General features: G+C 50.8%; 1 protein-coding gene across 1 annotated transcript; it reads left to right on the forward strand.

The window, feature by feature from the left end:
* The first annotated feature begins 7971 nt into the window (after window positions 1-7971).
* Window positions 7972-8658, forward strand: LOC124660241 (transcription repressor OFP8-like). The gene has a single exon (XM_047198036.1). It carries the CDS (start codon window positions 7972-7974, stop codon window positions 8656-8658), a length of 687 nt encoding a protein of 228 aa, XP_047053992.1.
* The last annotated feature ends 7984 nt before the right edge of the window (window positions 8659-16642 follow it).

Genomic DNA, 16642 nt, shown 5'->3' on the forward strand with positions numbered 1-16642 from the left:
CCAGGGAGAAGATCTCCCCAAATGCATAAAAAAGGTGCGAGGAACCAACCACACCCATAATGATTAGAGTGAGACTAAACATTAACAATGCATATAGCAAAAAAAAAGGCCTCGTCGATGCACTCCGAGACTTGCAATAGTATGAGCGCCACCGGTTATGTAAAAACCTCAATTCCGAACAAGCTTCTCCAAAACGATGCCAACATGAAGGTAACTGTGCACAAACACTATCGTCGTCTGGATGGTCAGATCCTAGGTTTTCACCTTGAAGAAGGTCGAATCTGCAGATAATGTATTCAACAAGAAAATGACTAGAGTGCCATCATTGCTAGAAAGAACAAACTAAGGCCACACCTACGATCCCCACCCCGAAAATTGAGCTACGGAGCTCAAGGAGCACCGCCACAAATGAAGTCTGCCAAGGCTGCCACATCTTGTCAAGACCACTTTTGTAAAACGGCGATCACCCGACACACATTATTCTTCTAGTCAGTTGTAAGTACTCACTCGGTTCTTCTAGACTCGACAAGAGCATGCAAGATAGAACCTACAGAGCATATCTGCACTGTTCCCGAATGATAGGGTAACACACTCATGATCATTAGTGGCATCCAGGTCCCGCTGATGATCATTGGTTGAAGAGACGTCTCAATCATGTCTGCAGTATTGATACGTCTCAAACGTATCTATAATTTCTTATGTTCCATGCTACTTTTATGATGATACTCACATGTTTTATACACATTATATGTCATTATTATGCATTTTCCGGCACTAAACTATTGACGAGATGCCGAAGAGCCAGTTGCTGTTTTCTGCTGTTTTTTGTTTCAGAAATCCTACAAAGGAAATATTCTCGGAATTGGATGAAATCAACGCCCAGGGTCTTATTTTTCCACGAAGCTTCCAGAAGACCGAGGGAGAAATGAAGTGGGGCCACGGGGCGCCGACACCATAAGGTGGCGCGGCCAAGGGGGGCCCGCGCCGCCCTAGTGTGTGGGCCCCTCGTGACGCCTCCGACTACGCCCTTCCGCCTACTTAAAGCCTTCGTCGCGAAACCCCCAGTACCGAGAGCCACGATACAGAAAACCTTCCAGAGACGCCGCCACCGCCAATCCCATCTCGGGGGATTCAGGAGATCACCTCCGGCACCCTCGCCGGAGAGGGGAATCATCCCCGGAGGTCTCTTCATTACCATGATCGCCTCCGGATCGATGTGTGAGTAGTTCACCCCTGGACTATGGGTCCATAGCAGTAGCTAGATGGTTGTCTTCTCGTCATTGTGCTATCATGTTAGATCTTGTGAGCTGCCTATCATGATCAAGATCATCTATTTGTAATGCTATATGTTGTGTTTGTTGGGATCCAATGAATATGGAATACTATGTCAAGTTGATTATCGATCTATCATATATGTGTTGTTTATGATCTTGCATGCTCTCCGTTGCTAGTAGAGGCTCGGCCAAGTTGATACTTGTAACTCCAAGAGGGAGTATTTATGCTCGATAGTGGGTTCATGCCTCCATTGAATGCTGTGACAAGTGACGAAAGTTCTAAGGTTATGGATGTCTCTGTTGCCACTAGGGATAAAACATCAATGCTTTGTCTAAGGATATTTGTATTGTTTACATTACGCACGATACTTAATGCAATTGTCCGTTGTTTGCAACTTAATACTGGAAGGGGTGCAGATGCTAACCCGAAGGTGGACTTTTTAGGCATAGATGCATGCTGGATAGCGGTCTATGTACTTTGTCGTAATGCCCTGATTAAATCTCATAGTACTCATCATAATATATGTATGTGCATTGTTATGCCTTCTTTATTTGTCAATTGCCCAACTGTAATTTGTTCACCCAACATGCTATTTATCTTATGGGAGAGACACCACTAGTGAACTGTGGACCCCGGTCCATTCTTTACATCTGAAATACAATCTACTGCAATTGTTCTTTACTCGTTCTTCGCAAACAAATATCATCATCCACACTATACATCTAATCATTTGTTTACAGACAAGCCGGTGAGATTGACAACCTCATCTGTTACGTTGGGGCAAAGTACTTTGATTGTGTTGTGCAGGTTCCACGTTGGCGCCGGAATCCCTGGTGTTGCGCCGCACTACACTCCGTCACCAACGACCTTCACGTGATCCTTGACTCCTACTGGTTCGATAAACCTTGGTTTCTTACTGAGGGAAACTTGCTGCTTTACGCATCACACCTTCCACTTGGGGTTCCCAACGGGCGTGTGCTTTACGCGTATCAAGTATTCCCGAATGATAGGGTAACATCCTTAAGGGTTCGATGATGCATTATAGATAGGTTTGGAATCATCGGAAACATCGAAGAATAGAGCAGAGAGAAGCGAAAAATTCTGTGCGGATTTGAAGGATGTTCAGAGTGATTCGAAATGTGTTTCAGATCGCGGGAATTAAATAATATGTATCTTTCTATTAATTAAAATAATTAATATTAAAAAATATGTTTTCATTTAATTTTTAGGTGCATCCCACCTTAATGCCCCCGGAGAGGAGCCCAATAAGGGGTTGGCCACCCCCCAAGTAGATAAGGATGGGGGCGCCTAGGGTTAGGGTTGTAGGGGTGAGGGGTGGGACCCACCTTGGCCATCGCCTCCCCCTTCCCTTGGCTAGCCACCCCTACCCCTTATATAAGGATGTTACATACGTAGGGAGGGAAAAAACGGCAATCCAGGAGGAGAGCTCCTCTCCCCTCCACCTCCCCCCACGTGCCACCCCCATCTCTCCCTCGTTTTCTCTCGCGCACGCGGATCCTCGAAGAACTGCGCACGTGGGAGTTAAGTCCATCCAGCACGTCGTCATACTGCTAGTGTTCCAATCCAAAGGATCTATTTTCAGCACTCCCTGCTAGATCGGAGAATCGGGAGTCGTTCTCGAGCACTGTACGTGTGCGAGTCCACGTAGGTGCTGCCAGTTGTGGTGTCTGTCTTCGTGCAAGGATCAACACGACCCTGAGATCGGCTACGACGTATGCCTACATCATCCACCTTCCCCAGCAGAACATTAATTGCTTTCAGTCTACGAGGGTATGTCACCAAAATCTTCCTGTTACTGTATTACTCCTAGATATATCTTGGCAGTTTCCACACGCTACTAAAAAAATTATTGTTTTTTATTGCGAACCCCTAAACATTCACCTAGGAGATAGCATGTAACGAGCATGCCTTTATCGATAACCATGCTCATCCACCACATCGAAGGCGAGAACATCCATTGTCGTACTTGTGTCACAGCCACGGTCATTCGTCCTAAGACCATGTTGGAAGGTTATCGGCATTTCCCAACCCACTCGAGGCTAGTTGCTAGATTTGCGTTGACCTCAACATTGGAAGCCGGAGGAAGATTGGCGAGATCTGAACCTAGATAGTCGGCTACCGGAGAGAGAGGACCCACCAGCTGACCATCGAATCCCGACAAACAAATGGCAGTTGTGCCCCTAGCTCCGTTCCGTGTCTTCACCTCGCATCAACAAACAAGGACATGTAGGGTTGATGAGGTCTCAAGTTTCAAACCGAAGAGGAAGTTGAGGAAAACAAAAACGCAAAGGAACGCCGAAAAGGGTCAACCTTCCGCCGCCATACACCGTCACGACTTAGGTGACCTTCTGGCGGCGGCGGGGTGGAGAGTCTTCTGGAGGATGATCTGCTGGTGGCAGCATCCGGGGCCTCTGGAGGCGACCCAAAAGGCAGGGACGTGGATCCTCTTCTAATCCAAAAAGAATTGATTTTCAGAGAGGTGATGTTTTGACACATGGGAGCATATGCTCCCTCTATTTCGAAATACATGTTGCACATATTTTGAAATTTTAAAAAATGAAATGAAAAATTCGCACGTACATCTTCACGTGATACACGCTCACGGAGTTTCATGAAAAATCGACTTGTCGTGTGGCGTGTGTAAAAAGGACAAGTTCAATGCTAAAAATAAAGATTTCTCAGACGATTATATTTTTCTTTTTAACATAGACCATGCAAATTATTGGTTCCCCGCGAAACTTGACGAACGCACATATATTATGGATATGAACATGTATAATGTTTTGTTAAAAAAATTCAACAGTTCAAAATTTAGATTTTTTTAGTAGAAAGAGTATATACACATGGGAGATGAATTGAAATTCCGTGATCTTCATCTATTTATTTCCTTCAGCTGTATACTGAGGCATACTAGCACTACTAGAATATGGGGCTTTAGTCCCAATTTGTAAGGGCATTTAGTCTCGCTTTTACAACCGGGAGCAATCGGTTGCGCAGGGCGAGAGACCGTTAGTCCCAGTTTGTAACACCAACCAGAAATAAAGGCTATTTCATCTTTTTTTTATCCATTTTTTTCTAATTCATTTACACTCCCTTTTTTTATTTTTTTCTTCTTCGGAATTTATAGTATTTCAGTTATTTCATAACTTTAGTCTCTAACTACATTTAATCTATAGTCAAATTACTTACTCGTAGTCAAACTTTCCACTCGGTCACCCATCCTCCCATTACTCCAGTGCTAGCACACTTGACTTTCGAGTTCCTTCCCATTTCGCTTCCAAGTGCTTCACGGGCATGTTAGAGCATCTCCAGTCGCGTCCCCCCAAACCGTCCTCCAAAGAGCGCCAGATCGAGCGTTTGGGGGACGCGTTTTGTTCGTGCCGCGTTTAGGGGACGTTGCTCCCCAGCCGCGTCCCCAAAACGTCGCCCCAAAATAAATATTGGTGCACGAAAATAAAGGTTTTCATTCAAATTTTATTATATATTACAAAGTTTGAATGAAAACGGCTAGATTTCATCTAAACCTAGACTACTGACCGCCCGGTGATGCGTTCGAGGGCCCCGTCCCATCGTCGTGTCCCCTCCGCCACAGCTCCTGCTGCGCGCGCCGCCTCTCCTTGCATTGGGCGGTGGCCAGACGCCGCCGCTCCAGCAGCGCGTCGTCGTCCGCCCTCCCCTGCTGCGCCGTCTGGAGGGAGAGCTCGATGGCGCGACGAATCTGCGCCTCTTCGCGGGCACGGGCATCGTCCTGGAGCTTTTTCTCCGACTCGAAGGACTCAACGAGCGCGCGTTGCTGATCGGCCGTCTCGTCCGGGTGCGGCCCGTCGTCGTCGGACCACTCGAACTCATCGTCGTCGTCCTCCTCCACCTCGGTCTCCTCCTCATCTGCCTCGGCCTCCTTCTCCTCCTCCACATCCATTGGCGCCTCCATCATCGCCGCCGCCAACGCGTCGGCCTCCGCCGCCAACTCGTCCGCCCGCCTCCCCTAGATCGCCGCCAGCGCCGCCTCCCGCTGCTGACGCTCCTCCACCGCCAGCTGCTGCTGGCGCTCGATCGACTCCCGCCACCGGCGCTCGATCGACTCCCACCGCTGGCGCTCGATCGACTCCCGCCATTCACGGTACATCGCCTCCCGCTCATCGCGCTGGCGGCGGCGCTCATCAACCCACCGCCGGCTCATCTCCTCCGTCCGGCGCCGCCGCGCCTCTTCTGCCGTCGAGGCTTCGAACGCCGCAACGGTGTCCGCCAGCGCCTCCTCTTGCCACGCTGCTGCCGCCGCGGCCTCGTGAGCTGCGGGTCCAGGGGCGTCGAACGCCTCTACGTCCGTCGCGTGCACCACCTCACGCTGCTGGCGGGCCTGCTGCTCGAGTGCCTCCCGTTGCTGCCGATGATGTGCACGCCAGTTCTCCATCCCTCGTCGCCGCCGCTCTTCTCGGGGGGCGACGTCAATGACGAACTGCGAGTCCGGGAGTGGAAGTGGAGGAGACGGTGGTGGAGGAGACGGCGGTGGAGCGACGAGGGCTGTGTTTGTTGCCGGCGGCTGTGGTGGCTACCAGTGAGCCGGGAGACCTTTTATCGACGCCAGCGTCGGGAAGAGAGCGCGGGAAGAGGCGAGAAGAGGCGGGAAGATCGCGCGGGAACGGGCGGTGGCGTGCGAACGCCGGCGACGCGTGGAGGCTGCGCAGCACCGACGAGACGTCTCGCCTGCCCCTCCGTCGCCATTAAGGCAAAGATGCCGTCGTGTGTCACTGCGCGCGAATAAGTTCCGCCGCGAGGTAGCCGACGGTTAGGTTAAAATTTATTGTGCCGCTGACGCGTCGGCCCCACCACTCCCCGTCTCGCTTTTCGTTGTGTCCGGCGTGCCCGGAGCGTCCCCTGTGGGTCGGGAACGGGCTCGGGGCGCCGGACACCGTATCGGGCCGCGCCGGACAAAATTGAGCTTTGAGGGACGCGCCTGGAACAGTTTTTTGGTCCGGCGCGCCCCAAATTGCTTTGAGGGACGCTTTGGGGGACGCGTCTGGAGATGCTCTTATTGATACTACTATCGTATCAATCCTATTAACCTCTCCTTCACGATGTCACACTTCTTCATTATTTGAATTTCAAATAATTACTTTAATAAATAAAATTAATGAAGTAATAATAATCTTGAGTAAATAAAAAATAACTTTTTTACTTTTTTTCCAAAACCAAAAACCTGAATTTTTTTATACTTTCCTTTGACAGTTTGAGAATCTAAAAATTGGCTAACCGGGTGAATTCAAAAGGGAAATTTTGCGTAGATATATTTTCATATATTAATTTTTTTTCGAGTTCGTATGCAACCAAAAATCCCGTATTACCGATACATGACACAATTTTGCAAAAAATTCAAAATTCATGTTTGTTAATTCTTATTAAAACTGGATGACATAATACATGGGGTTGACATCTCTTCTAATTCGTCGATACGAGAAGCAAATTGTTGTGTGGAGGAATCAATATCTCAACATAAGCCAAGAGGCAGATCTTGTGCCACTCCACCAGGTCGGATGAAACTGGCATGCATCCAGGCTTCCGGGACTCTTTCATAGAATTCCAACAATTTCACCCGCTCCTGAAAAGCCCAAAAGAACGGAGATTTTATTAGTATTTAAAATTTCTATCTATTTTTTTATATTTTACAAAGCTAAAAAGACGATCCAGGGGTTTCGGACGAAAACCGTGTACCCGAGGCTGTAGCCCGTAGCAACGTGTAGTTTTTGGTTTTTGTCAGGTAGCGAGTGCCACAAAATAATTCTCTAGTACTGTTTAAAAATATATTAATTCTTTAGAGTAGCAGCAGGGTAGGGGCAAGAATATATATAATGTAGCAGAAAATTGCAGATATGACGCCATAGGCCGCAATTGTAAAGTGCCAATTGTTAAGTCGAGTACTGTACCGATATATATTTTTCGAGGAATCAGTACTGTAGTGGGTTGGGAAAAGATGGCTTCAACAGAGAAAGATTGGCCCTAGCAGCATGGCCAGCTTGTCCTCACATGCATACAATCGGTCAACTCAGCAGCAGAGTTTCGTCATATTACCAAACCGTGAGAAGATTGTTACTATTTTTTACTGCCCAACCACACACACCATGCCCTCCTATACTAGGAACGCCCCTGCTCTGAATCCACTGCGCCAAATTAACCATCCAGTGTCCAGTCACACTCACCCAAGGAACCATTGATGCATACACACCTCTCACCTCTGCCCTGTGTGCAGCTCTCCTCCGTCTGACATACATGATCCTCTCCTCCGATCCCAGGAGAGATCTAGATGGAGTATCTCGCAACCATGCATGCACTGGTCGACAATGCACACACGCATGGTACACGTAGCACGTCTGGGGCGTCTCATGGCAGCTTGCACGGTCTCAGCTTATTTCCCCACACACATTTCCCCCTGCACGTATAATTATCCTCTTCACATGCTACCTCATCGTCCCCCACCTCGCTGTTCATGTCACCATCTCTTTACTCGCCATTCAATCCTTTCAACTCACGCTCTCACATGGCTCCCCATTAATATATAGCACCACCACCCCCCGCTCCAAGCTCCAAGAACACTTCCATCTCGAAGCCACACTCTCAGCTAGCTCACACACTGCACCAAGCTAAGCTTGCTCGGTACCCTGCACTACATTGTGCCATCCCATGTCGAACAGGGCGTCGAGGAGGGGCAGCTTCACGCTGCGGCAGCCGCCGGTGGTGGACATCGGCTGCAACTGCCGCCGGCCGAAGCTCTTCGCCAACATCTTCTCCTCGTCGTCCCTCCCATTCCGCGGAGGAGGCAGCGGCAGGGGCGGCAAGCCCAAGTCGCCCAACGCGTCGTCAACCTCCACGGCGACGACAGCGTTCACGTCCACCACCCTCGGCGGTCACAGCGGCACCACGGCCACCTCCGCCGACTCGGCCTCCTGGGGCCCCGCCTCCTTCACCAACAACTCGCTGTACGAGGACCCTGCTGCGGCCGCGCGTCGTCACGGCCAGGCGGAGCAGCCGGAGCAGGAGACGCGGCGCCGGCGGAGGCAGCGGCGGCGGCGTCGCAGGCGCGCGGCCTGGGACGGCGCCGGCGCCGGCGGCGACGAAGAGCATGGTCGCGTGGCGCGTGAGAGCGTGCCGGTGGCGGTGGAGTCGGCGGAGCCGTACGAGGACTTCCGGGAGTCGATGGTGCAGATGGTGGTGGAGAAGGAGATCTACGCGTGGGACGACCTCAACGACCTCCTCCACCAGTTCCTCTCCCTCAACTCGCCGCGCCACCACCCGCTCATCCTCCACGCCTTCGCCGACCTCTGGACCCGCAACGGACTCTTCTCGCCGCCTTCCCCGTGCCAGTTCTAGCTAGCCTGTGCCCCTTCTGTCTACGTCACTGCCTCGTCATCAGCATTACAACGCCACGGCGCCATGCACGCACGCACGCACAAACCTACCCATCCATGTCATAATTTTACTGTTTATTGTGTTTAATTAACCAGGAAGTAGTAGTGTTAATTTGTAGCGTCTGATTGATCATATCAGTTTGTTAACTAGCTCTAGCTAGCTTACCTGGGAGACTTCCACCATGGCCGGGAGGTTATTAACGGTCATCCCGGCCGGTGAGGTGCGCCCCCTATTTAGCTTAAGCTAAGCTTAAGGCTATGCCTATATATGTTCATGTACTCCTAGTCCTACGTAAGATTCATATTGTTCATGTAATGATGCGCGCGCGTGGCGCCATGGCGTTGTAATGATAAACCTTCAGTACTTAAGTGTGTTAATTTGTGCTGCCCGCTTGCTATCAGAGAAAGAGATCAAGTACTACGTGTACTATCTATGTGTATCGCCCACTGGCGACTGCTCTGCCTTCAAGAGACATGGTGTCATCTTTCACTGTTTTACTGACACCGGACCAGATAGTTTTACCGCTAGCTGCTAGCTTTCGTTGCGATTCCCGTCCTGTCAACTCAATCGTCAAATATGTGTACTACGTGCTTCACGTACGGCTGCCGTTTTTCTTTCTCGTGCATGCCTAGTTGCGACCGATACGAGCTGTGAACCAGAGCGCGAAAGCTTCTCGTGTTGTGTCCTTGTAGCTGTTGGGTTCGTTGGCTCACCCGTCCAGCGTCCAGTGGTTTCACTGTTTGGGCGAACTGACGGATGTAGCACCACTGTTGCGACGGACGAGAGGTTGGAGTGGATAGCAAGCGAATCAACGGCTGGATCTCGCCACAGTAACTTGCACTGTGTGGGCTTGATTGCCTTCGGGGCCTGCCCAAAAGGGCGTCGGAGCTACAGCACTAGCTGCTCGTTCCCGCGTATTTACTTGGCTTGAATTTCTACTGCTCCTGACCTGACATGCATAAAAGGGTGTATATACGTGTACGGGGAAAAGACTGTCTATGTACAGTTGGACGTATGCTGTTTCTGCTCCACGCGGTCCTCGTTCGTTAGGATAACACTGTGTCCGAAATCTGTATGCTGGTGCCCGCCAGCCATGCGGGGTCAGATCCATCGATGATCGATCGACGATCAATACGTTGGTCTCCGTTTAATGGTGCCACAGCAACACTTGAGGCTACCTATATGTAGCTACGCTGGCACGCATGCGTGCCAAATTGCATGACCGTATTCATTGGGCGTACGTTTACAAATCAAGCCGCTGCCCGGATGGTTAATTTCACGCTTCAGATTGAAGCAAACACATGAATCTTGTTGTTCGATCGTCACGCTATATGAAACTCTAGCTGGGCATGTCGTGTTCCGATTGCGTACGTATGAAGCCTTCGATCGGAACCTTGTACGTACAGGTGCTGCAGTAAGAGCATCTCCACTCGTCCCCCCGAACAGGCCCCCGGCGAGCGTTTTTTCCATCCGGACGGCGAAATTCGGCCCAGTCGCGCCCCCGGTTCCTCGTTTTCGTCCGGATTTGGGCCTAAATCCATCCGGCGATCCCACGACATCCCCGGCCCCCGGGAGCGCTCGGGGACTCCGGACGAGTGAAAGCGCGCAAACGGCGAGGAAACTTCCCGCGCGTCCGGTGGCCCCAACTTGTCGGCGAGAGAAGCCGATCGTCGTCCTCATCGCATCGTCTTCCGCGCGCCGTAAAGCCTGCCGCCGGTCGCATTCGCCGGCCACGCGGCGAGTTAATGTCGTCGTCTTCCGCGCACGCATCGTCTTCCGCGCGCACTAAAGGCCGCCGCGGTCGGCTCGCCGCGGACGCGTCGCAATCCACGCGGCATTTAATCCCCGCGCCGCCCACGCCTATATACGCCGGTCCGATCACCGCGAGGCGTACCCCGTGCTCCACTCTCCTTCCACTCTCCCCTACTCCCAAGATGGCGTTCTACGGCGACGACGGCGCAGCCAACAACGGCTTCCCCGCCGGTCGCCGCACACGTGGGAGGGGCACCTCCTCCACCGGGCGGGGTACCCCTGCCCGCCGGACACGAGGCCTCCCGGAGGCGGCCGGCGGCTAAGTGCTGGCGGCGTTCCGATCCCGCCGCCACCGCAGGGCCATGCCCTCGACGTCGCCATCGAGGAGGCGAGGATGACGATGACCAGACGAGGAGCGCGCCGACCCGCGCCACCACCCCGACAACTACACGCGGTGGAACTCCTACTTCCTCCGGCGGTGGGAGCGGAGGCGGCGGCCTACGACGGCCCGCCGCCTCCACTCGCGCGCAACAACGCCGTGGGCCGCCGACGGTGGTGGAGCGCGCCGGCCGGACACTCGAGGCCGTCCTCGAGCACATCGAGGGCGGCAACTTCCCGGTGCTCACGATGCCCCCTCCATCGGCATCGAGGGCATCGGCGAGCCGCCGTCGGGGAAACGTCGCGGCGCCACGGCGCATGGCTGCCGGCTCGTCGTCTTCCGGATCGGCGCCGAGGTCATCCTTGGCGCCGGTGGAAGAGGAGGAGGCGACGTCGCCTTCGACGCCGGTGCGCGTCAAGAAGGAGCCGGCGTCTCCGCCGGCGACCGAAGGCGCAGCGGCGGCGCCCTCGTCATCCGAGAACAGCCTTCCGAGCCGCGGAACGGCCGGAAGAAGAAGACGAAGAAAGAGGCCGCCGCCGCAAGCCGGCTCGCCGAGGAGGAGGCGAAGCGCGCGGAGGACGCCGCGATGGCGGAGGCGATCGCCGGGTCGCCGCACGACATGGAGGAGGAGAAGCGCGCGGACGACGCCGCACTGGGACCGGGCCGGGCGCGGCCGGGAGCGCCGGAGGAGGAGCGAGCGGCGGCGGGCTGCTGGACACGGCCGCCGCACGCCAACTCGCCGCCCGCGCCACTCCAACCGCCAACGACGACTTGCGCGGTACCGCCGTCCTGCGACACCTCCATCCGGCGTCGCTGTCCCCGTCGTCGACCTCGAGTCCTCCGACGACGACGGGTACAAGCCATCCCGGGGTGGGGAGACGCCGGCCGGGCGCGCGGCGGCCGGGCGGCGCGGCCGAAGGCCAACGACGACGGCTCCGACGACGACGGCGACGGCGACTACACGGTGTTCTACCGCCATTTCGGCATGTAGAGCGCCGTGTTTTATAATTAGCGTTTGCATTCCCTAGCCGAATTCGAAATATAGTCGAGTTCGGCCTCTATGTATGAACTCCTCCCGTTTTAGTCTAAATATCATTAAATTTAGTCTATATTCACCCGAATTTAGCCGTAGTTTGTCAAGTTTCCGTTTTTTAAATTCGCATCGTCGACTTCGCTCGGGCACGCGGTCGGGAAACTACTACTCCCCACGCCAAATCTTCCTCCAATCCGGACGAAAATTTCGCCGGATTTGGGCGTGAGGAGCGTCAACGAGTGGGGATGCTTCTAACAGTCGTGTGCCCGTCACTGCTCTGTTCCACGGGCGTGGTGTACGAGTAGGATACCAAGGACACTGCATGTGACTCGCTCGGACGTACTTGTACTACAGGTATCAATCAAGGTCCACATACAAGTCGAGATAATGCGTAGTATGTATATATGTAGTACTACCAAGTACATGTGGTACTCGTAGCTCCTCAGGCGCCGCCGGTTTACCGCCGGTTATTACCACACAAGGTGAGAAACATGCAATCAGACGGTGGATCCCATGTACGCGAGCGAGCGAGCACGACGAGGCTGGACCGCAAGTGAATGCCAAGTTGCGAGCTCGTCTCTTCCTCATTAGCCAGCCGGCCCCGTCGGTCGGCCGGCCCGCTGGCGGCTACCGCAGACTCTCGCAGGTGAGGCTGGGCCGGGGTGGGGGTGGCTATTCTCAGCTCAGGAGTTCGATCGGGGCCCTGACACCGGTCAGTGTGGGCGGCGCAAGCTGCCGCGAGCGCCCCACAGGATCCCGCCGTTGCCGGAGGGCTGCGGCGTGTTTGTCCGATCCGGCCAGCTCTCCGGCGCACCAGCGAGCGAGAGCGGAGGAGGCGCGCGAGGTAACACGTCCATTAATGCTGACACGGTCTTCAACAAGGAGGGGGGTCACGGGGAGGAGGAGGCCGTACGCGCCGGATCGAGTCACGGCCAAGGCGATGACAAGCGTGCCAGGAGAACGCCGGCGGCCGCCGCCCGTCCACACACGCACGCAGCCTGCACGCTGGATCATTATGGTCTTGTGGGGCGAGTAGAGTAGCCCGGCCGTTCCGTTGAGATGTCCGGCTCCGTCTGCTCGGCGTAAAAGGTTTTCATGGTTTTGGATTTGGCACAGTTATTGGCTCACTAATGCTGACAGCCTCTTATCACGTGACTTGTTTTTTCCATCTTCTGAATACATGTACTAACTCCATTCCACAAAATAATACATATAAATTTAATCAAAAAAATCTGTTTTTCCTCTTATCACGTGACTTGGTTTTCCATCTTCTAAAATATGTGCTACCTCTATTCCACAAAATAATACTCCCTCGGTTCCGTTTTAATCGACACGAGCATAGTACGAAATGCTAAAGCGAGTGACAAAGAATCGCGTCGATTAAATGGGAACGGAGAGAGTACATACTTTCTCTATTCTAATTTAGTATACATTCTTAAAAAAATGAGAAAAAATGGTGTTGTTCACGTATCTTAGTATTAATACATGCAAACTATTTTTTTTCTAGAATGTAGACTATTTCTAAATGGAGGGACTATAAAGTTAATCAAAAGCCAACATTGTTCAATTTTAACTAAGTGTACGGATAAAAATATGAGCATCTATAATATCAAATCTATATCAACTGTTCCACCATAAGATGCAGTGGCGGATCCACGGCGAGCTACCAGGATTCACTAGACACCCCCTAGATAACTTTCCTTTGTAAAACAAAAAAATATTCCACCACAAGGTGCACCTCTAAAATTGTTTTATAATTGTTCACCCTCAGTGCACCCTGGTTACATATGTTCTAACTCCACCAGTGATAAGTCTTTTCATAGTGAATTTATTCACTGTTGTAAATAGTGTCATTTTTTTTGGGTGTAAACCTAAATTACGATTAAAAATATATGCCTCCTTTTTTGAAAGTCAAAGTGCACGAAGCCCCATGTGTGGTTTTGTTAATTAATGGCAATCCCTATAGACTAATGTTTGCATTGAGTTTCAATTATAGGATATGTCCATAGGCAATAGTTTATTCATATGTTGGCTTGAAGGTTGTAATAAGATGAAATGAACAAGATTAAGTGACAAGTATGTCTTAAATATGAAGATGAAGTGACCCCTCAAGCGTATCTTCAAGACATCAACATAAGGAAGAAAGAAGAAATGATGTGAAAGTTCAAGGTGAGCCATCCCAAGGAGATCATGAGCTTGAAGCTTGTCATCCCTATGGTTATCATTGATATGTGAAGATGCGTCGAAGAAGAAGCTATGCCATGATGGATTATGGGGGAGAAATCCACAACACTTCGTCAACCAATCACAATCAAGAAAGGCATTCCATCTTGTTGTGGTCAAGATCGTCATCATCAAACTCAATTGGAATGCGCAAGGTTAAGGTTTTTTATTTATATGGTTTCTTTCTTAACGGTCGCATGGTATAGTTGGTATATAGGTTTATAGGTTAGTTGATGTACTATCAAGAGGGCTCTCGAGTGAGTAACACAGTCGTATCGTTCGGAGAGAGCTCAAACCTTTTAATCCTTGCATTATCTTTCTTGGTTGTTATTTGGATCTTATCCATATGGAGTTTTAGATATTGTGCTTATTCTCGTGACAAACTCTAGTTCATCGAAAACTGATCCCACGTAAAATAGTTGTTGCGTTTTCGATATTGGAGTTTTTCCCAGTTCTTTGTATCGAGAGTTTTCACCTTAAAATTCTTGGAAAATCTACCCCACTTGTTCTTAATTTATTGGGGTATTTCTTTTCATCATCTTTCCAACAAAATTGGTTTCACCTAAATCTAAGATTCCTAACTCAAATTGGTTTGCTGCTTCAACATGCTCTTTTGAGCCTCGGCCCTCCGATTGACCTGATTCTTTCGCCAACCGACTTCATTTGACCTAAAACCCCTATATATATATATATATATACGACCCCCAGGGTTCCCTCGAGGAGAGCGCCGCGGAAATACCGAAACATCGATACACTGAAACACTAAAACAAAGGCTAAAGCAACGAACATTGGAGGGGGAAACTCTGCCGCAGCCACCTCCGGAGGGATCTCCACCTTCTCCAACGTCTTCAACATCATGACCATGATGAAGGGGGAGTATTCCACCTCTGGACTATGGGTATGTGACAGTAGCTTGATCTATTTCTCTCTTATTCTTCATAGATCTTAGTACCATATGAGCTTCCCAACATGATTATGGTCATATATGTAATTTCTATGTGGTGAATCTTTATTCTATGATATTGATATGTGAGATTGGAATCTATTATATGTAAGTTGTATTTATAGATGCATAGCATGTACCCCGTTTCTTCAGTGCTTGTTCTGATCCAACTTGTATGCAAGAACATGTGTGGGAGAAGTGTGTATTAGATGGAGTAGCATGGTTGTACAGATTGAATAGTGACGACAAATTCATTATCTATTATGGTTTTACCTATTCCTTTGGTACCTCACTAGGGATAAAGTGAATGCATGTTTATGTTTATCATGTGAAAATTGTGATAATCTTGTTGAATCAAGGTAGCATATTTGATATTCAAATATCATGTCAAAATACTTAAGGCTATGCTCTGTTAATTCTTAATACAAGATTGCTTGGAGTTTTCCTTTCATGTCAAAAATTTAAACTGCCTATGCACCCCCTATAGGTGGCATCCGTGTCCATTCAAAAAGATGGTAGTATCTTCTTGTGACTATGTTAGATAATGAATGACTTTGACATTGTCGTTGGATCCATAGTTCAAAACGCGTCGAAAGCGTCATAATGGGATGCGCCATTCAACGGCACCCATTTGTGATCGCTATTCTCCCCCTGCTTAGTGCAAGCACATTCTAGTGGACCTATCTCCAAATAGAAATGATGGGGTGATTTTGTTGTGTGAATTTAATTGTCCTCGAAGAGGAAGAGCGGAAACAAACGCCGAGAGGAAGGCAACATCGACCCCGACCACGACCTGCATCGCCTGCTTGACCACGGAATGCACCTCGACGTCGCGCACCCCCATTCTTCTCCAATGGTTGTAAGTACCTAACCACTCTACTTTGATGTTGTATTTTCGAGGATCCGTCGGGCCAGAGATAGTGCAAGAGTTTTGGATGACATGCGTAGTACATTCGTTAGGGTTACCGATAGTGTAGGGTTATATTGAGACGATGTGCAGATTCTTTTGTTTTGTCCACTTTTTGAGGTTATGGTTCATGTTCACCCGACACTATCATGCTTTGATCTAAAGTTAGTGGTCATATGAAAGGTAGTTTTATGGGAGATTGGTTGGAGAGTCTAGATTTCCAGGATTTGTTGTAGATGGTCGCATTTTTACTGTTGTTGCCTAATCGACGGTACCTCGGAGGAGGGATCCTCACGAGGGGGAGAAGAAGTAGGGGCCATAGGGCGGAGTGCACACGGGACGGTGGTACGCGAGTTACCTAGCTTCGGAACACCTGCACGATGACAGGGCCTACTGCTGCTTGTCCGGAATTATCCGGGCGCTTTCGCGTTGTTACAATGAGTTGTGGTTGTGCCTCTAGGGCTCCCGGGATCCGGCTTATAAAGGCGCACGGATCTAGGGTTTACATGGAGAGTCCTAGCCGGAATACAAGTTGCCTAACTACAGGTACAATGTCTTGCCGTGTACGTCAAGGATCCGCCTTCCTCCAAGTACGTGCCGGATCCGGATACTTCATGGGCCGTCACGGATCCGGCCTCCTTCGTAGGTCGGTAGAGATCCGGCTTCCTCGTTCTCGGGCTGGACTTCATCCTTCGGGATCTACAAGA

This window comes from Lolium rigidum, chromosome 6, assembly GCF_022539505.1.
Source record: "Lolium rigidum isolate FL_2022 chromosome 6, APGP_CSIRO_Lrig_0.1, whole genome shotgun sequence".
Taxonomy (NCBI): Eukaryota; Viridiplantae; Streptophyta; class Magnoliopsida; order Poales; family Poaceae; genus Lolium; species Lolium rigidum.